Raw genomic sequence first — 22,183 nt, forward strand, 5'->3', positions numbered from 1 at the left:
ACCAAAACGTATCAGCCTGATTGATTTCACATGGTCATTCTTGCCAAAAAATTAATTTACAGCAGAAGCAAACAGATTCCATGTTATCGTACCACATTGCATGCTCGACAAACCATGAAGCGATAGATAAACCTGCCTTTGAAGAATTTTGATGTCTTGTCCATCTAACTATTTCATTTATTACGTGACACAAAAAATACACTATTTGAGCACTCACACAAGCTAATTGAACAAAATGTGGTCATGCAACTACTGTTCTAATGTTGGTTTTCCATTATAGCACAAAAATGAGTGGTGAAATGGACTTTATGCAACCCATTTGAGTTCCATAATATTCATTGAAGCACCCATTTCATGCATGGCTCGAGTCAAGTCAAGTACGAGACACTGAAGACGACCTTACTGTTGAGGTCGAAATACGTATCTGTCAAGTACAATTAAGTGGTGGAATTAAAAGAGATTGTACAAACTCGTCTTATGACAAGTGATCAATTTATTTGCTTTGTTAAAGAAAAGGAAAATGTGCGAATGTATGCACAGTAACAAAACAACCAGTGTTTATTTCTCGTGGAATTCTTACTTACCAATCATATATACGAATAAAAAAATCTTTTTGCTGGAAATACATTACTGATAAATCAGCTACTTGATATTCCTTATTGCTGAAGGTTCAGCAAACAAACTGTCATTCATTTAGATTCAACTTTGTTGGTTGGTCAGTATTTTTTTGCTGAAATCAGCAAGATTTTGTTGGATTTCAGCAATAAAACATTAGTGTGAGGTTTTTTTTTTAAAGTTAAGCGAAAGTTGTTGAACGAAATACAGTGCTAAAGAAAATAAATGCGCGTTGTGAAAAGCACATGCGAAATTTCCATACGAATCAGATTTTTTTTCGCAATATTGTCGGTTTCAGCCGTGATTTTCACATGATAAAATAACCTAAGAACCTAAATATATATTGGAGGTAATAACTAACAGAACAGAAGGAATGGAGAAAATCCATCTAGCCATTTTGCGGATAAGAATGCAGATCAACTCATTTCTATATAGGGGAAGAGGTGGTAAAATGAACAGTTGGCTATATTTATATTAAAACACTATTTAGGCGTATGCTAATCATGCACACGTTTTCCTCGAAATAAAATAAGGTACCTGAGCTAAAATTTTGGTTTTGAGACCGAACGAATAGCTATTACTATCCAAAATACCAAACGAGGCCGTAAAAATAGGGTCTGATGTAATTTTTAACCATTTTTCTGAAAGCTTCAATTCTTAATAAATTCATAATAACATTGATTTAAACCTGTTCTAACCACAGCGGCAAATAGGACAACCTTCACAAAGATGTTGCAGGGGTAAATAGTAAAATTATTGGTTTGCATAGTTGGAGGAAAAGTTATTTATCACAAGGCACGTATGGGGGTAAAATGAACACTTGTATCAAACTTTCACAAATTTATGGTAAAAGTTGTGCGATTGTGAAGCGGAAGTTCAAGAAACAAACCATATCAAATAACCAAGATAAAACTTTGAATATGTAAATTTAATTAAAAAATAATTGATATTTTCAAACTTTTTTCCATCTTTTTATTATTTTGATAATTAAGAGCTTTTCAAAAGTTATACCAGATTTTTCAAAAGGCTCCCGTAATCTCAATTAGTTGTATAGACAGTGCCAGAGTAAAAAAGAAAATTAAATGTTCCAAAAGGGTTTAAGAAGCGATGTTCATTTTACCACCAGGCAATGTTCATTTTACCTGCACTATTTTTGTACATACGAAATTTCGATGTTTTTTATTTCGATGAAAACTCTATAAAACAATGTTTATTAGCGAAAAATTGTTCAGTGCAATAAGAATATGAGTTAAATTGCCAAACCAAGTTGTAAAACTAGCAAATTATCCTCGTTTTATGATTGAATTTAACGCAAGTCCTTAACGTGTTTATTTTACCACCTATTCCCCTAAGAAAAAGAAGAAGATAATAATTGTTATATAATAATTTATGCTTCCAGGAAATTTGACGGCATACAACCTTGTTGTCACGTTTGAAATTAAATTAGTTTTAACCAAAAGTCAAAATTATTATTTACGGAAAAACAGTAAAAGCGCAAAAGTCCATTTCTTCAACGTTTAGAATAATTCTCATTTCATTTCTAATTCAACAAAAAAATAAAAAAAAGCAATGTCGTTTACCTGCATTGAATTATAAACACATTTCTTAAACCGGGGGACCTTCATCTTCACGGAAATAATCCATTGGCAAAGACACCAAACAAGCAAACCAGCTTGTTCGACGCTCATATACTGCACTTACCACGCCGATTCATTAGCTTTTTCTTTAACACTGCGAGAGCACAGAAAAGTGCACGCAGCAGTGTACGCGCAGCGCTGCGGCACTGAGCCATCATTTGCTCCCGCTCAGATACGACGCAGAACCGAAGGCAGCCATTCGCAACGCAGCAGATCTCACACAAAATGTTTAGTTGCTCACACAAACCTTCTCTCGCGCAGCGTCATGAAGCATGGGAGTGAGTGGCTGGTTTTGTTCGCAGTAGTGAGAAACAGCGCTCTACACACAAATTGTTGGAAGATGTGTGCTCTGCGTGGATCGTGCGTGCGCTATTCCAACTCTGGTCAAACGTAGTGGGTAGGATTGGGGTTGCCAGATACATGGTTTGGCATTTCCGAATCTCACCTTTACACAGAGCTCTAATCAATCAGAGGGTTCAGCAGATCCACCAAATTCATATTTGCTTCTTTCCCAATTAATCAGCGCTCTGGAGCTTGGAGATTCATGTCGTCGGCTTCAAAACCCAGCCTAAGGGCGAAGCCAGAGTAAACGCGACGTGCGATGCGACGCGACAGTGCAATTTGACAGCCTGTTGATAATGATTGTTATTCGCGTCGCGTCTACTCTGGCGGGCACCTAAGGTTGAGTTACGTTTTACAATTTACTCCATTGACTCCATCCAAAAGGAGCAAAAAAGGGTCATCTAAAAGCAAATTATGTTCGCTCCATACTCTTCCGACCATCACTCATAAGTATTAACAAGAATAGTAATAAAAGAACTAAACCACAGGGTGGTAGATCTGACTCTGTAATGCATCACGAAAGGTGTCTACCCAGCATTAAAGGCTCCGTTAACTGCCTGGCTAATTGTTTCACCCCCAGGCCATTCATCCCCTCAGCACGGATCGCCTGACACCTTGGGATTCGGGGTTAGGGACGTAATATTGTCAATTTCAGTGTTGTACCGAGCCTGGCGATATGACCGGATTTACACCGTTACGCACTACTTCAGAAAATCCATATCCCAGCGTAACGGGCCAAAGTTTGGCTTACTGTCCAGATATAAAATTTGTAGTTAGTGGCTAAATTTATATTAAATATTTAACAATATAGTGAAATTTTCCTCCAAATACGGGAACGGTTCGGCACTTCATCCCATAGCTCCTATTTCCATTCCATCAAAAACAGCAATGAAAAAGAATTTGATTTGTTTCTTATTTTTGTGATTTTTTTCACCATTGAGCACGCCTGTTAGCAAAAAGTAGCGACGAAATTGGTGCTGTATTTCTTTGTTTTGCGATGAGATGAATATATGTTCAGTGAGATGGAAAACGGAACAGTTCCCCTATATGAAAAAAAATAATATAATTTAGCTTCTAATTAAATTTTCAAAAATAATTGTATGTAATACATTAGTGCTGCATCACCATGCCATAAATTTAGACTTATTGTGCTTCATATGCACTTTCATGAGCTAAAATTGGACAATTTATTCCTTTACAATGTTATGGAAACTCATATGTGAATATGTACGTTATGTGGAAGATATTGATTTGAAAAATGTATTGGAGGTAACCACTTTCCCTTCGATGGGACTCGAACCCATGACCCTACAGTACGCTAGACTGGTGCTTTAACCAACTAAGCTACGAAGGACCTCCGTCGGCCTTCGCAACCTAGCGGCTACTGAACGAGCTCGAGATTCCCAAATTGGACGCATAGTCAAATCACTCGCAATCCATTTCTCAAGCCAATACTTCCACATGTGTATTGTACACGTCCACATTAGAGGAGCGTGAGTATTTAGAATGTCTGGCGGCTATACACATTCTTCATCAGCAACGGTACTGATCAAGAGCTCGTTCAGTAGCCGCTAGGTTGCGAAGGCCGACGGAGGTCCTTCGTAGCTTAGTTGGTTAAAGCACCAGTCTAGCGTACTGTAGGGTCATGGGTTCGAGTCCCATCGAAGGGAAAGTGGTTACCTCCAATACATTTTTCAAATCAATATCTTCCACATAACGTACATATTCACATATGAGTTTCCATAACATTGTAAATTAACGTCCAAGTCGGGTGGTTTAATCCCCGGAAATAGGCAATTAACTTTGATTGAACTGAACCTGAGTTGCGTGCTCTTGCCTACGCAATGCGGTCGGGTCTGAGCTTGACGACCGACTGGCAAATGCTTACACAACCTCACTTGATCAGTACCGTTGCTGATGAAGAATGTGTATAGCCGCCAGACATTCTAAATACTCACGCTCCTCTAATGTGGACGTGTACAATACACATGTGGAAGTATTGGCTTGAGAAATGGATTGCGAGTGATTTGACTATGCGTCCAATTTGGGAATCTCGAGCTCGTTCAGTAGCCGCTAGGTTGCGAAGGCCGACGGAGGTCCTTCGTAGCTTAGTTGGTTAAAGCACCAGTCTAGCGTACTGTAGGGTCATGGGTTCGAGTCCCATCGAAGGGAAAGTGGTTACCTCAATACATTTTTCAAATCAATATCTTCCACATAACGTACATATTCACATATGAGTTTCCATAACATTGTAAATTAACGTCCAAGTCGGGTGGTTTAATCCCCGGAAATTGGCAATTAACTTTGATTGAACGGAATTTATTCCTTCTGATCCTTTGTCCACATATATAGCTATATATATGTAGACGAAGAATCAGAAAGAATAAATTTTGGCTGTTACGCCTTTTTTTCAAATGTTGGTCTAGAAATGTAAGAGTTATGAACAAATTAATTTTCTAATTCCAAGAGGTAAATCTAAACATTTGTTTAGATGTTTCTCACTATTTCACTAAATATAAACAAATCAAAAAATTTTCGACGTATTTTATATGTTACGGGGTGAGAAAAGTGTTATTTGTTACGGGGTGAGAAAAAGGTGAGTCATCATAAACCAAGCGAAAATAGGATTTTCTAAAAAGATTAAGTTTTTGAGATATTTATTTGGAGTTTTGCTTGGCTTTATCTTTCGACGTTTTTCACTGATCAAAAATCAACTTCGATCTATCCCATATTGATATTTTGATACATACTTTGAATTCAACTGGTATGAGACTTGTTTTTTTTTTGCTGAAGAATATCAGTTACTAGATTTGGCATAAATTACTACCATATGTTGCTATGCTACAAAACATGCTTAATATTTTTTTAAATTTATTTTTACTTTCATTATACAACAGAAAAAAATCTAACCTAACATTTGCGATTGATTATTCAATCCTTTAATTTTGTGCATAACATACGACGAACTGAAAGCAAATATTGAGTATCACCACTTGAAGACAAAATATTGAATATAATTTAAATTTAATAATTTATAGCAAACAAACCTGACTATATCTTGCTCTTCACGTGAGTGTCATCCCTTGTAAAAATATTATTGATCAATCACTTCGATGTTTGGGTTTTATACGGAACAAAACCATTAATTACAAATAATCCTAATATTCTGTATGGTAGCTAGGTATGAACAAACAGCTGTCGACTATTGCATCGAGAGAACCTTGAGAGTTGGAAGGGAAATTTACATTTTTTCCTACATGCTTTGTGAACTAATGTTGTTTTTCAACTTCACTACATATTGCCATAGCACGTTTTTCGATATAAATTTAATATATGTATTTAAAACCTGTTTCCATTTCTCAAATATACACGCTTTTTTCCCCATTCTTACAACGTTCGTTTTCTTATGTGATTTCTTGTCATGTTCAGATACTCATGGTTTCAAAAATTTCCTGGCCATACACGCACATGAAAGATTCACTTTGTAATCCGGTTTATAAAAGTTACATTGCAAACGTTGCGCTATGTTTTAAAATTGAGAGCGAGCAATCCGACAGAAACTCACGGATCTATAAAAGTTAATGTTTTACGATCACCGATGAGCAAGTTACCTATCTCCATATTTTGTAGAGACGATTTCCATAAAAAATACTATAGTCTTTTACTCATTGAATCTTGCCCGCATTTCAGTTCCAATAGCAGTTCGGTACGGATTTGTTTAGTTTTTTTTTGTATTCTCTACGTCTACTTTATAAAATATTTTAATTATAGTGCACCTGTGTGAGTTGTATCTGCCATGGCTGTGTTTGTGTGTGACTGTGGTCAATTATTATGCTTAGGTAATTGATTTTTACAATATGGTTTAATAGCACATGGAAGTACCTTTAAGTGTAACATTACTAGATCGAATTCTTATCAACATCGAACATCGAAAAAGATAATTTTCATTGCATGACTAGCGAATTTTTGGATTAGATTTTATAACTGCTCTCAAACATTTGAAAAACAAATGGAAATTAGCTGAATTTAACTAAACTATCTAAGTCGTAAAACCTTCGAAATCATCCAACCTGCTGTAGGGGAAATGACGGCTTTGTCAGGTTTTGTTCTTTTATTATCAACCTCCCTAATAATCTGATACAACCAATTAGGCTCAAATTCGGCCTTTGCATATCAAAGAATATTATGGCCAAATTTCATAAAATTTGGTCAACAAATGAATCATTTGTTTGAGAAACTGCATAAGTCCATTTTACACTATTTCGAGAAAACAACAAAAAACTGTTTTTGAACAAATTTGCACCGAATCTTTCGATTTCTTCGATACAGATCAATAGTTTTTGGAAAAACTCAACACCCTGAGGCACTTTCAGTGCATAAAATGTAAGCAGTACTCCACAATTGCTCTTCAAAGCACGTGGATATATGTAGTTTCTCAAACAAACGAAAAAAAATTCATACATTCCTGAACAAAAAATTTTTTTTTTGTATTTTTTGCCAGAATATGTATTTTTGGACGAGGATTCCGAATATATGAAAATCTCATTTTGGCCAAAAATGTCATATGCAGTTTCTCAAACAAACGGTTCAAATATCCCCCTGACAATAATAGAACAAAACCTGCCAAAGCCGTCATTTCCCCTATCTCAAAAATGTTTGAAAAGCGATTTTCAACATCAAACATTATTACGTAGTATGAAATAATCTTCCCTATAAATGATCCCTGTAATTATGGGGCCCTCCTTAGCCGTGCGGTAAGACGCGTGGCTACAAAGCAAGACCATGCTGAGGGTGGCTGGGTTCGATTCCCGGTGCCGGTCTAGGCAATTTTCGGATTGGAAATTGTCTCGACTTCCCTGGGCATAAAAGTATCATCGTGTTAGCCTCATGATATACGAATGCAAAAATGGCCTAGAAATGGCTTAGAAATCTTGCAGTTAATAACTGTGGAAGTGCTTAATGAACACTAAGCTGCGAGGCGGCTCTGCCCCAGTGTGGGGATGTAATGCCAATAAGAAGAAGAAGATAAATGATCCCAAATGTGCCATATTACCACCCTCTCCCTTGAATAAGAAAATCTTAAATGTTGTGGTTAAGGGGTGATCAGGGCAATATGGGCCACCTAAGGAAATCGTTCCGAAAAGCGCTGAAAAGCTCAAAAATCATCCTTCAAATGTAGTTACTAGGGAGTGTTACCTTTCGTATTGTTGGAATGCACCTTGGCCTGTGAGCATTATGTGTCAAAAGCTCGACAGGTAAGCAACACCCTAACCATTGATACACTCACCAAAGATTTAATCCGTTTATGAAATGTCACTCGCAGGCAGTACCAGCGTACTGGGCTGCCTGCGCTTATGATACGTTGCAATCGCTTGACAAAAATCATCCAGGTCAGAATAGCGTACCTCAGAAATAGTGATTTCTCCAAAAATTTCCGCGCCCTTCCAGGCTGTGCTAAGCCGTTCTTGAAATTGACAAAAGACAACAATGGATCTAAGGATCGCTTGATAACTCCTGCAAAGAAGGTTGCCGAAATAGGTCGACACTTAGTCAGCTGACACAATCTTGGACAGACAGAACATCGTCAGTCCACACGAAGCAGTCATCAACGAGCATGCTAACAACATCCATTTCACTCCCAATGACTTCTCGGAGAAGTCGGAGTTCTCAGCTGGCGAATTGATTGCCTATATAATATCATCTACAAACTTTAAGGCTCCAGGCTTCGAACTCAAACACATGTGTACTCTGTTCTTCGAGTACCTCTCGCGGATTTTAAATCAGTGCCTTCGTCTCAGCTACTTCCCATTGTCCTGGAAGTCAGCCAAAGTCATCCCCATCCGGAAGCCTGATAACGAAGCTTCCTTCCCGAAAAGTTATCGCCCCTCATCCTTCTTTCAGGGTTATCCAAGCAGTTTGAATGTATGGCATGACATGGTGTACAAACTACAACATCACTACAATCTTCCCAACTACTGGGTGAAAATCATCAACAATTACCTGTCAGACAAGGACATTCCGGGTCTCAACCAGCGGAGCGAGTTCCAATGCGCACGATATGGTTGCAGGCGTCCCATCGCCCACCTCCGATATGCCAGATCCTCCAGAAGGCGGTATTCTGTCTCTTTTCGCAAATGAGTGCTCAGAGCGCTAGTGGCAAAACTCCAACGAGGCCTGAATGCCCAGGCAGAGTACTTCTCCAGATGGAAGATCTGTATCAACGCTGCGAAGACTCAGGCCATCATTTGCCCCCAAACATGTTCCGCCTGAAAACTGCACGGCAGTGGAATGGGCTAATGAAGCCGACTACCTTGGCTTGATCCTCGACAGCAAGCTTATTTTCCGGTAACTGGTTGACAAGACGGTGACAAAGTGTAACGTCTTATTGAAACTACTGTACCCAGCGCCGTAGCACACGATTGGCCAGGTTGGCCCCCGCCAAGTAATCAGTAATGAATAGCGAAGGAAGGTTTCAGCTTTTCCAGTTGGAGACCTTCAACCAATTGATTAAGTTTCGAAGGATCTTTTTGCTATAATAACTAATACCAGGAAGTAGTGGTATGGGTTTGAGTAGATTTGAAATGAATTTGCGCGTTTTATCCAGCATGTCGCTGTAGTCTGAATTACATAGATTTACATCGAAATCTGCATCGAGTGCCCCAGAGCCGTCTCACTTAGAACAAAATGCAATCGAAATCATTGTCACGGAAACATCATCGCCCAATGCTAAATACGCTGTGTGTGTGAGCATCCAGATGGCGGTAATGTGCAAACGTCTAACACAAGCAAATCATCGGTAATCGTTAAAAAGGCGAACGGTGGAACAAGTGTAGAGTGAGACGTCTGTTCCTCTGTGTTTGCTTTGTTAAACTTGATAGTAGGGCTATAATTGATTGGAGAAGGACGTCCTGGAAGGCTATCAGTGTTCATTGCCAACATCCTTTTCTTAAAAAAAAATCATCAAATCTAGGTTGATCCTAAGATTTTTTTCTTGACCCTGTCTCCAACAACGATTCCGACTTTCGACCAACCACAGATAACATATATTTTGACTGGTAGCCGATGTGTGTGCAAACCTCCGCAACCGTTGGTTTCATTGTATTGAACATTAGAAACGCATTTGGCAATCGTTTGGAGATGGTGTGACGATCACTGTTGTGTGAAACGCAGCCCAATGCGACTGTCAAACGTCTAGCCTGCGTTCAACGATTGCGTCCGAATGTACTTCCGCAATCAGTTGAATAGATGGCGGTAATAAGTCAACGTATAACAGTTTTAAAATTTACACAAGATTTTCAATGAAATCTGTTATCTGTGGACTAACCTACTTCTGCTTCGGGTTATATCAACTCAACTGCCCCCAAATTACCGACAGGCCCACTCCAGAGTTGAATTTTCTTCGATCCAAATAGATCCGGTGGCGTTTTCGTCTAACCAAGCGGTTCTCAACCTGGGGTCATGTACCCCTGGGGGGACTTTCGCAGGTCCTAGGGGGTACCTCGGACAAAAATGCGTAATGGCGGACGTATTACAATTACAATCGTAACTTATTGATAAAGTTTTGGCAATTGTGTATTTTTCGTTCACTTCATCTTGTACATAATATGCATTTTTTTTCAGGCTGAGGCCGGAGTGGTCTGTGTAGTGCATAAAAGTGTTCTCCATTCAACCTTGGCTTCTTGTTCCCGTAAGATCGTTGTCAAGAATTATTTTCACCGGATTACTGTCGGACATTCTGGCTACGTGCCCGGCCAACTACAGTCTTCCGATGTTCACGGGGTGAACGATGGATGGTTCTCCCAACAGCTGATGCTACTTATGGTTCATTCGCCTCCTCCACCATCTGCCCTCCACCATAGATAGTTCACAGCACTTTTCTTTCAAGAACTCCAAGTTCGCGTTGGTCCTTGGTCTCGTGTCCGTAGAAAACTACCGGTCTAATGAGTGTTTTGTAGATAGTCAGTTTGGTACGGCGGCGAAATCAATTCGATCGGAGCGCTTTGCTTCTCGGAAGCATTCAATCAAGCAGCTCGAAGGCCTCCTTCCAAGATGTTCAGAAGCCTTTCGAGATGTTTTTTTTTTCCTTTCGAGATGCTTGGAAAACTCCTTTCAAGAGTCTTAGAAGCCTCCTTTCAAGAGGCTTGCAAGCCTTCTTTCAAGAGGCCCGGAAGCCTCGCTTTGAGATACCCGGAATCATCTTTTCAATAGGCTCGGAAGCCTCCTTTCAAGAAGGTCGGAAGCCTTCTTTCAAAAAGCTCGGAAGACTCCTTTCAAGAGGCTCGAAAGGTTCTTTTCAAAAGGCTCGGAAAACTACTTTCAAGAGGCCGGAAGCCTTGTTTTAAGGCGTCCGGAAGTCTACTTTCAAGAGGCTCGGAAGCCGTCTTTTAAAAGTGTCAGAAGCCTTCTTTCAAAAAGCTCGGATGGCTCCTTTAAGAGGCTCGGAAGCCTATTTTCAAGAGGCTCGGAAGCTTATTTTCAAGAGGCTTGGAAGCATACTTTCAAGAGGCTCAGAAGCGTCCTATCGAGATGCAAAGAAAGCCTCCTTTTAAGTGGCTCGAAAGCCGCCATGCAAGAGGCTTGAAAGCTATGCAAGAGGCTTAGAAGCCTCTTATCTTCTCTACTCTCTCTAAGCCTCTTATTTTCTCTACGCCTCTACTTTCAGGAGGGGTACCTCAATTAATGCAATAGTTCGAAGGGGTACCTCTCAAGAGAAAGGTTGAGAACCGCTGGTCTAACCTATTTGAGCCGACAAAATCTAATAACGATTCTGCCCATCGAGCAGCTCACTCCAGATTATGGTTTTATTGCCCCTTTTTAACCACCGACCAACCCTAACCAGATTTAGATTTTTCTTGATTCGACTAGGTGCGATAGCGATTCCAAACATCGATCAACCCACATCAGAGCTTCTGGATATCATGGGATCAACTAGATCCAGTCGTTAATTTTTTCTTAATCCGAAAAGGTCTGATGACGATTCCATTCATCGACCGACAAATTATTACAAAAAAAAACTTTGTTGTACGAGAAAGGCAAAAATACAAAAATCATAAAGGAAATAGATTAATTAAATGCATCACGCAAAAAATCTATTTTCTTTTTGTATAATTTTAAAAGCTTCCCTCTGTGATGTGCGTTAGAGACGGCCGTAGAGAACTTTCAGAAATGTTCATGTGCTACTAGCACAGCTCTGGCTATCTGCTAATCAAAAATTATGATAAAATTCCAAAAAGTCTTAAGAGGATTTTCTGCAATCCACATAGATTTCCAGATACCAGGTTCCTGTACACCCCTGAATAGTGAAAGTTATTTGAAGCATCTAAACTTTTTATTTCACTTCTTTTAGGTAAGATGTAAGATGCATTGTTTTCTATTTGTAAAATTTGCGCATTTTATTCCCCGTAGCTAGTAAGGGCGCTGAATAAAGGTTTAGTCAAGCCACGCTTCGGCTCTGAGTACCCTTTGATCAACCATTGGTCGTCATTCGCGAAGTCGAAGCAAATTCTGCTCTTCCTTCCTATGGGAAACCCACCCCATTGCTATCTGTCAGAGTTTGAGTGAAAGATGACCGCCATCTCCTCCTCTCTGTTGCTCTACTGTAAAAACCCATAAAGAACTGTCATTGGTTGTGTGAAGAATTTTGCTTCGACCATGCTGTCTACTGCTGCGCCAAAACTCATGAAAACTGAGGAAGATCCTCCTTCCAGGGCAAGAACATCCGAGGTCTACCGTCCGGACTGGATGAAAACATTACATGAACGCTTTGGTGTGCGCAAAGAGAGGTTTAGGGCCGATGCCCACGTAGCGTTTTTTCAACGCTGCGTGCACGTGGCGTTGAAAAAACGCAGGTGTGTATCGGTGCGGCGACGCTGCGTTACCGCTTTTTCCCGATGCACATATGCGTCCTTTTAACGCCGTGTGCACGCAGCGTTGAAAATACGCTACGTGGGCATCGGGCCTTAGGGTTCGATGTGGTCTCTCGGGCCAACCTGTAATACGGACGCTAGTCCCCAACTAGAATATCAAATTTTTATTGTATATAGTTGTAAATAGTAGATAGGCTATTAAATTTTCGTACAAATCAGTGCCTATTTTAGGCCCTTATGTAAAATTAAATTTGAAAATATCATTTGAATACAGCATGTCATGTTTGAATAAAAGAAACTAAAGTTGAAGGACTCTGTGGCCAAACTTTTAACATGTATAAAATATTGTAAAATCAAAACGGAACAAATAAAAAAATGAAGTCAAAAGTCCCTAACCCGACATACCCCTAAGGGTGCATAGGAGTCATGAGTGAGGGAAGGTAAAGTTAGTTCTCACACATATTTCTCTTAACTTCGGACCCACGTCCTGCCCTTAATTCAGCCTTTCCATTAGTTATTCAAATATTATTTTAGATGGTAATAGAGCTTTCACAATCTCTTTTCTGTTTGATGATTATAATAAATACATTTACAATTGATATTAATTCAATTATAAATGAGTATATATTAATTCGATTTTGCAATTTCTAAACAGTTCCAAATATAACAAAATCAGTGTACTAAACTAAACTGAGCACGAAAAATGTGCGTTTAACCGGTAATGAACCAATCTAAGGATTCACGTCAATTGATGGATTATGAATGGGTAGGTGAGAATAAATTTCTCAGAGCTATCCATGTATCTACTTATAAGTCTTATGTACATAGAAAACGATCAAATCAGAAACAGTCATTATTTTTAAATACAATTGGTTTCCTGACCTACAGAATACCTCTCGAATAGAGAGACTACATACCAGCGAAAATAACGAGCCTAATTTTTGGATTAACCTATGTCACATACAGTCGGTATACAATATCCGATTCCTCTACGAAGAATATTGCATACAATCGAGATACCGATTCGCAATAAAAAAAATTGCCAACTTACAACTTTCGGAAAACCGTGGAGTTCCACCAGTCTAGATTCGCCAGACCTCATCGTCCAACGTCGTCATCGGTTTAGCGCCACTGTTCTCCACTGTCGTCGTCCCTCCGACCGCCACCGACAGCTCCCCTCCCGCCAGCGAAGGTCAGGTGGTCGAAATGGGCGACGAGGTTGCACTCTTTGGTCCACTGCTGTTACTGCTACTGCTGCTGCTGCTGCTCCCGCCGGTGTTGGTGCTGCTGACGACATGGGTCGTCGGATGGCCGCCGGACGGGCTGTGGCCACCGCTGTAGTAACTCCGCGTCGGTGACCGGACATGGGCTGCCGGATTATGGAACTTCATCACCTCCACCACGGTGATCGCCACCTGAACTATACCGCGGCCTTCCAGCACATCAGCGGCGCAGCAAAGGAGATTCTGCGGAGCGATAAAACGGAAGAAAGTGATGGAAGAAGAAAAAATAGATGAAATTCGGGGCAATAGATTTTTGGAGGCGCTAACACGAAGTCACACAAACTATTCTGAGGAAGTTTTCAATCAATTTATTAACCTTTGACATTGTTCGGATTAGTTGAAGCACATCAAATAATGCATATTATTTGCGTAAATTATCCAATTTTGAATTTTGATGAACTCGAAAGTGTTTTTGCAGGTAAAATTATCCAATAACTAAATTTTATCTTAACTTCCATTAAAATAGGATTACTTACGTATCATGTTACGTTACATATGGAAAAATGAATGTTCAGGCAGCCTTAACAGTAAGTCACAAAGCATTGTGGATGATGCCTATTGTCCTGTGTGTGAATGTGTGTTTGTAGATCTTTTTTTTTAAATAAATTCATGTATGAAATCTTGTAAATTAGTTTTTGGCTTCATTTTGGAATTTCTTGTAAACTCAACTGGGTTCATGTAGGTAAACGGTTTAAAACTACCACTTGCTAACTATAAACAATTCATAACGAGCTGGTTGCGCATCAAAAGAGCTCTAATTTCCAAGAAGAAAGTTACCCGGACTGCATGTAATAGCTGGTATTTCTTACACTGCCTATTATAATCATATAACGGTCCCATCTTTGCAGGCAATTATAAGTTGTATGATCAAGGATATCTTAAATACTGATTAGGTATCGGTTGCTACATTTAATGTCGCACCCCAACTCGTTACGAGATTAGTATATTGTTCTGAAACTGCGCGCAGAATAAAAGTAGACCTTGTAAAAGTATGACACAACATGTCCGTCACCCTGTTCAAAATTATTGATGTTCAGTCTATCTAGTCTATGGCCAAACTTTGGAGAACACAGAACGCCGTCGGGGCAAGTTCTGCTATACTCTGGTTTACGAGGTGAACACGCTCCCCGGCATCGCGGAGTTGGCTTCCTACTAAGCGCTCAGGCACACTCTGCGCTTATGAAGTGGGAACCTATAAGTGAAAGGATAATCGTTGCCAGATTTAGAACACGGGTTCGAAACCTTACTATAATCCAATGTTATGCGCCAACCGATGCTGCCGATCTGCAAGACAAAGAGAACTTCTACAGTCAACTCAATGTCGTCGTAGATAGAATTCCGAAGGGTGATATCAAGATCTGTTTGGGCGACTTCAATGCGAAGATCGGATCCGACAACTCGAACCATGAGCGCATTATGGGACGCCATGGTCTCGGAGAAATGAGCGAAAACGGAGAGCTGTTCGCAGAATAACGACAAGGTGATCGGGGATCGCTCTTCCCTCATCGACCGGTTCACAAGGTCACGTGGGTCTCCCGTGACGGCTTTACAGAAAATCAAATCGACCACATCTGCATCAGCCGAAAATGGAAACGGAGCCTTCTTGATGTACGGAATAAACGTAGTGCCGATATCGCGTCTGATCATCACCTCCTCATCGGCGAAATACGCCTGCGCATTGCGCGGATTCGTCGGCAGGAGGAAAGAGTTGGACGACGATTCAACACACGCCGACTGGAAGATGCCACGGTGAAACGGTCCTTCGTTGAAGAACTGGAAACGCGTGCTGCAGATATTCCGGAAGGTGGCAGCGTGGAAGACCAATGGACCGCCATCAAGAATGCCTTCATCGCCACCAGCGAGAACAATCTGGGCGAACTACGCACCCAGAGAAAACAATGGATCACCGATGAGACCTGGAGGAAGATAGAGGAGCGAAGAGAAGCCAAAGCCGCGATAGAGCGATCGAAAACCAGAGGAGCCAAAGTCTTAGCCCGTCAACGATACACGGCTCTTGAGAAGGAAGTAAAACGCTCATGTCGACGGGACAAGCGAGCGTGGGCAGACTCTCTGGCCGACGAAGGAGAGAGAGCCGCCGCAACCGGGGACATTCGCCTCCTCTACGATATCTCAAGACGCTTAAGCGGGGCGAAGATGAATGCAACGATGCCTGTGAAAGACGCGAATGATCAGTTATTGACCGACCCAACTGACCAGCTGAAACGCTGGTTCGAGCACTTCGAACAACTTTTTCAAGTGCCAACCAGGCCATCACCGCCTCGGCATGATCTGCCTAGGATCCGACGTATAACACGTGTCAATACCGAAGCTCCATCACTGCTAGAGATTCAAACAGCCATCCAAAGCATGAAATCGAATAAAGCCCCAGGGGTCGACCGCATATCAGCCGAGATGCTCAAAGCTGACCCCATGACATCCGCTCAACTACTGCATCGATTATTTCGTAATATCTGGGACACCGCAACTTTCCCGGTCGACTGGATGCAAGGTATCTTAGTGAAGGTGCCCAAAAAGGGTGACCTGACTGTATGCGATAACTGGCGAGGCATTATGTTGCTGTGTACCGTTCTCAAAGTTCTGTGCAAAATGGATTCAGGAGAAGATCGATGCGACTCTCCGGCGGCAGCAAGCCGGATTCCGTGCCGGAAGATCCTGTGTGGACCATATTGTCACGCTCCGCATCATTTTGGAGCAGGTCAACGAATTCCAAGAGTCCCTTTACTTGGTATTCATTGACTACGAAAAAGCTTTCGACCGTCTCAATCACGAGAATATGTGGGGCGCCCTGAGACGCAAGGGGGTTCCTGAGAAAATCATCGGCCTCATCGAAGCACAGTACGAGGCCTTTTCGTGTAGAGTGCTGCACAATGGGGTCCTGTCCGACCCTATCCGGGTCGTAGCTGGTGTGAGGCAAGGATGTATTCTATCACCGTTACTGTTCCTCATCGTAATCGATGAGATTCTGGTAGATGCGATTGACCGTGAACCAAACCGCGGGCTGTTATGGCAGCCTATAACCATGGAGCACCTAAACGACTTCGAATTGGCGGATGACGTTGCACTACTCGCGCAACGGCGCTCTGATATGCAGAGTAAGCTCAACGACCTTGCCGATCGCTCCTCCTCGGCAGGTTTAGTAACCAACGTCAACAAACCCAAATCGTTGGATGTTGGTGACTCCTTCCAGTTTCACAGTGTCCGGGCAATCAGTGGAGAATGTTGAAAGCTTCCAATATCTTGGTAGCCAAATGGCGTCAGACGGCGGTACCAAGATCGACATAGGCGCACGGATCAAGAAAGCAAGGGCTGCCTTTGCGAGTTTAAGAAATATCTGGAAAAACAGGCAGATAAGTGAACGCACCAAAATACGAATTTTCAACTCTAACGTGAAATCTGTGCTGTTATACGCTAGCGAAACATGGTGTGTATCAGTGGAGAACACTCAACGGCTGCAGGTGTTCATTAACAGATGCCTGCGGTATATAATTCGGGCCTGGTGGCCTCATAATTGGATCTCAAACAACGAGCTCCATCGTCGTTGTCACCAGAGGCCGATAGCAACAGAAATTCGGGATCGGAAGTGGGGCTGGGTCGGCCACACTCTACGTAGGGGCGGAAACGAAATCTGTAAACAAGCATTAGACTGGAACCCAGCGGGACATCGCAGCAGAGGCAGACCCAGAGGCTCATGGCGGAGAAGCCTCAATAAAGAAATAAAAGAAGTCGACCGAAATCTAACCTGGCAACAGGTTAAAGCGATAGCCGGGCATCGCTCAGAATGGAGATCTTTCAAGTCGGCCCTTTGCACCACCGGAGGTGTACAGGATCCATAAGTAAGTAAGTAAGTCTATTTAAAATCAGCTATCAAATACAGTAAGAAGCATTTCTCTTTTACTTGCACTCTAATACTTTTCCTTTTTTTTTCCTACGTCACTAATTAACTCTCTCTAGTATCGGATTCCTATAATGATTTTTTTTTGTTTCACTGTGTTCTAAAAGTCGCATATATTGCATCAGGCATAAACAGTCCAAGTTGTTTCTCATTTCAAATTCATTCGGTATTCCTACAATGCTGCACGATGGCGGCTTCTCCAGAGTGGTATTCATACCCAACCACGTGCAGCCTAACAAGTCCTTCCGTTCTATTTTCTTCAGCTTTCAAGCTTCTCATGCGGTAGGCGTAATTTTTATACTAAACTAGCTTTTCTTTTCAGTATTGGGATATATAAGGTCGGGGCTGCGCAAACCAAGCTGCCAATAGCCAAGTCGGTGAATAAATATGAATGTGCATAATTGATTTTATTATAATAAATAGCCTACTTTATATGAAATGATTTCGTATAATAATCGTATGCGTTATCAAAAAAAACTATTTAAGTTTGCTGTAATTAATCAACGTAGTTGTAGCATTAGCATAACACATGTTGTTATTGTATTTGTTTTAAAGTGTGTGAGAGTGTATGTGTTTTGGATGATTCTTTTTCAATTTCTTAAAACTATTTGTAGGAAATTCAATCGATTATCTTTAGAGATCTGTTTTGGTATCCACATGTTTTTCAAATTTTGTTAAAATAATATATTTGGAAATAATTCTCAAGGAATAGCAATATTAAACAAAAGTACTTAAAACATGAGTTTTAATAGAACACTTTTATATTACGAGTAAAAGATTCGACAATACGAATAATATTAAAGTACGTATACGATGTGTTTAGTGAATCAATTCAGTTACGGGTCCTCTTAAACTTATAAAGCAGTCCATATGAGCTTCTTCTTGGTGCATTGTGTGCATTGAGTGCAGAGTTAATCTGCTTAGAAGATAATCATAGTTGATTAGAAAACCCTAAAAGCATAAGTAATAAATAATAGAACCTACAATGTGTTCAAAAATTGATGACTCTGATACAGTTTTAAATTTACCAATTTATATTATTTCCGCAATTCTGACCATTGAACGGCATTGGGTTTAAAAGATCTTTCTTATCTAATTTCCAAAAATCTTTCGGGTTAATTGAGTGAACCACATATTGCTGAGGATTTTTCCTAATCTTTGTGCTACAGTGAGTCCAAAAAGTATTCGTCTAGTTGTATGTTTTCTAGAAAATGTCAAAGATAGAATCTAGTAAGCTCAAAAAATAAAACTATCGATTACATTGTGTAGTAAATTGATCAATACATCTTTATTGTTAAAAATCAAACAAAAAAAATAAAACAATAACAAAAACAAAGGTAACAAAACATAACAATTCATAAAAAACGGGCTCAAAAAGTATTCGTCTAGACAGCTTTAGCGCGCTTTTGAAACGAAAACAGGAGTTGTAGAATGGAATTCAATATTTCGTTGGATTCCTCTGTGTATCTATTACGAACTGTAGTTCTTGTGGCGTGGAACTGATTAAATTAGCCGTAATGGGGGGCGGAATATTCTTCCATTTTCCTTTCAACACTAATTTCAATTCGTTGTTGTTCGAAATATGACTTTCACGAATTTCACGAAAAGTTTGTCGTCCAGAACCTTCCAATGGAGTTAAACTGGATTCATATCTGGGCTCTGAGGAGGCGTTTTGACTTGATTGGGGTATTATAGAGTAGCTACAGCTTAGTACTTTGGGCTGTGTGCTTGAGGTAATTATCACTCCGTAAGATGTATGTTCCGTGTAAGCCCAATTTCTCAGCACTGGCGTTCAAATTTTTTTCAAAATGCGGATGAACATTTTGTGATACATAATTCCCTCAATAATGTGAAATTTTCCCACATCGGTTGCGCTCAAGCACCTCAGAGACCATGACGGAGCCCCCACCATGCTTTACTGCTCAAAAGAGATTTTGCGGCTGTATCTCAATATTCCTTTTCCGCCATACCATACATCGGCCATTTGATCCAAATATGCTGTACTTGCTTTCGTCAGATAACATGACTTGATTCCGAAAGTCATCATTGATAATTTGATGGCTCACTTGAATTTTCTTTCGTGATACTCGCCCATTATACCCATACTTTTCACAGGTATTTCTGTTCATATCTGAGCACTTCTTCTCTCCAACTCACTTGCCTATATGGGTGAACTCGTTTTTAAGGATTTTTTTTATTTTTCGCACAATAAATCGCTCATCGTTATCAGTTTACCATCGCTGACGATTACTCTGTTATTTATTTTGATAGATTTTTGTAGTGCTGATGCGATCAATCACCAATTAAATGGTTGAATTCTTGCTACCCTTGGTCTACCCACATTTCTTGCAAAGTCTTAAGTCAACTTTCACTAATTATGCAGGCGTAAATTTTTTTTTTTCATTTGGGCTCATCTTTTTACTTTTCCCACCCATGGTGCTTCTTTTTCCGCGCCAAGTTCAAACAGAACAAAACCCTTATTTGATCTGTCATTGAGTATTGACAAAATGTTGCTAGATACCACTAGAGTGTGCTAGTGTAACTACATGCGAATAAAACTATTATATTCGTGTTTCACTCGATTATTTTCTGAATAGACGAATACTTTTTGAGCAAGCGAAATTGACGAAATTTAGATATTCTCCATATACCAGAAAAAGTAATTGAAATTTCTATTTGTTTTTGAATAATAATCATGTGTTGATAAGTTTTCTACCATATTTAGAAGAAAGCTTTTTGATTTCACTTCTATCACGCCTATGTTTTACATTTTAGTAAATAATATGCAGCTAGACGAATACTTTTTGGACCCACTGTACATTACGAAATGTAATACAAAAGATTACATGAGTGGTTTTGACCCATGGGTGCGTTTCGCACTGCGGTACAGCGCGCGCTGGGAGGAACGGGCCAATGTAAATGGTGACACTAAACAACAAGCTGATTTTTGTACAATAGGTGGACAAAACAGACACCAAGTTCAATCCTCTGCTGGAATTGTTGCACCCTTTGGTCCAGAAAAATAAGCTTGCTGTCGGCATCTTTTTTCTACTTTTAATACATACTTGCCAAAACAGGTATGTACATTATAACAACATTTTCCAAATAGATTTGATATATTTTTAGTATCATTCCAGACAAAAAAATGCTTCTGGGAATGCGCTCAACAAGCATGGCAAGCAAAGCGAAAATTATTGTAAGGAGCGTCTGACTTCCGGTTTCAAAAAGAAAAAGCGCTTTCATGAACCCAACCTTCTGGATTAAATACTATAGATTGAAAACAAATCAATGCCGGCAAAAGTCATACTGGAAGTGGCTACCAACAACCCGCAAATTAATCCCACAAAATTTGCTCAAAAAATGGTCATCCATAAAACCCATCAAAAGCATCCAAATTCATTAAGGGGCAACAAAAAATTGACGAAGGAAAGAGGTTTCCGATCGGACCATCATTGACGGCGTGTCGCTTGTCTCTTTTCGTCTTCCGCAAAATTATAACTGTGATAGTGCAACACCCTCCTTAGCCGTACGGTAAGACGCGCGGCTACAAAGCAAGACCATGCTGGGGGTGGCTGGGTTCGATTCCCGGTGCTAGTCTAGGCAATTTCCGGATTGTAAATTATCTCGACACTTCCCTGGGCATAAAAGTATCATCGTGTTAGCCTCGTGATATACGAATGCAAAAATGGCGGCTCTGTCCCAGTGTGGGGATGTAATGCCAATAAGAAGAAGAAGAAATGCACCGAGCGGCAGTGCAAACACTCACTTAAAACTTAAAACAGATGATTGTTGAATGTCAATTTTATTTCCTCCTTAAATATTCTTGATGTTGTGAATCCTTCCATACAACAGGAGTTGATGATTATTTTTTCTACAAACCAACAATGCAAACGCCGATTGAAAAAAAAAAATCATGATTTTTCATAACTAAAAAATAAGAAATCTATATAAAAGCTCACGAGGTTCTCTCGGACGTTTTGCCCAACTTTGAACTTTTCGTCGTTTTGGAGCAGTCCTGTCTACCGCAGTCCTTTTGAAACTGGTGCAGGCAGTAATCATGCCGATGTTCACGTATTGTGACATTGTCTACCATTCAGGTCTCTCCGCAGCACTCAAAGAGCGCCTCCACAGATGTTTCGAAGCTTCTCTAAGGTTCGTGTTTAATATGACTCGCCGTACAACTACTGTGCCTGTGAGAAACGTAATATTCGAACAATTTCTTCCTCAGGGTGTCGACTCAAATCTAAGAATAAAATTCCCTGACTTTCTCTGACTTTCCAGACCATTCCTCGAAAAATTCCAGGTATGTAAAATGTTTTTTTAATTCCTAGAAGCGTATAAAAATCTCTGCATGTGTAAATCTTTGAAGTCCATATGAGTTTCTGAGCTATTGGAAGCCTAATCACTTCTAGAAACAGAACATTACGGATTTGTAGAATATCGTTGGCAATTCTGGTCCTTCTGAAAGATTTTCATAATTCACATCTTTCCAAAATTAATGTTATAAGTTTTCTGGTGCCTTCATCC

At 40.2% G+C, this 22,183-nt stretch overlaps 1 protein-coding gene across 1 annotated transcript in view; it reads right to left on the reverse strand.

Annotated features, from left to right (window-relative positions):
* Window positions 1-13,055: 13,055 nt before the first annotated feature.
* LOC134213075 (leucine-rich repeat and calponin homology domain-containing protein) overlaps window positions 13,056-22,183 on the reverse strand; it is a 197,248-nt gene continuing 188,120 nt past the window's right edge. The window contains exon 11 of the mRNA XM_062691637.1: window positions 13,056-13,926. Coding sequence (XP_062547621.1) covers window positions 13,654-13,926 — 273 coding nt within the window. The 3' untranslated portion in view covers window positions 13,056-13,653. The remainder of the gene's footprint in view (window positions 13,927-22,183) is intronic.

Source organism: Armigeres subalbatus, chromosome 2 (genome assembly GCF_024139115.2).
Source record: "Armigeres subalbatus isolate Guangzhou_Male chromosome 2, GZ_Asu_2, whole genome shotgun sequence".
In the NCBI taxonomy this organism is placed as follows: Eukaryota; Metazoa; Arthropoda; class Insecta; order Diptera; family Culicidae; genus Armigeres; species Armigeres subalbatus.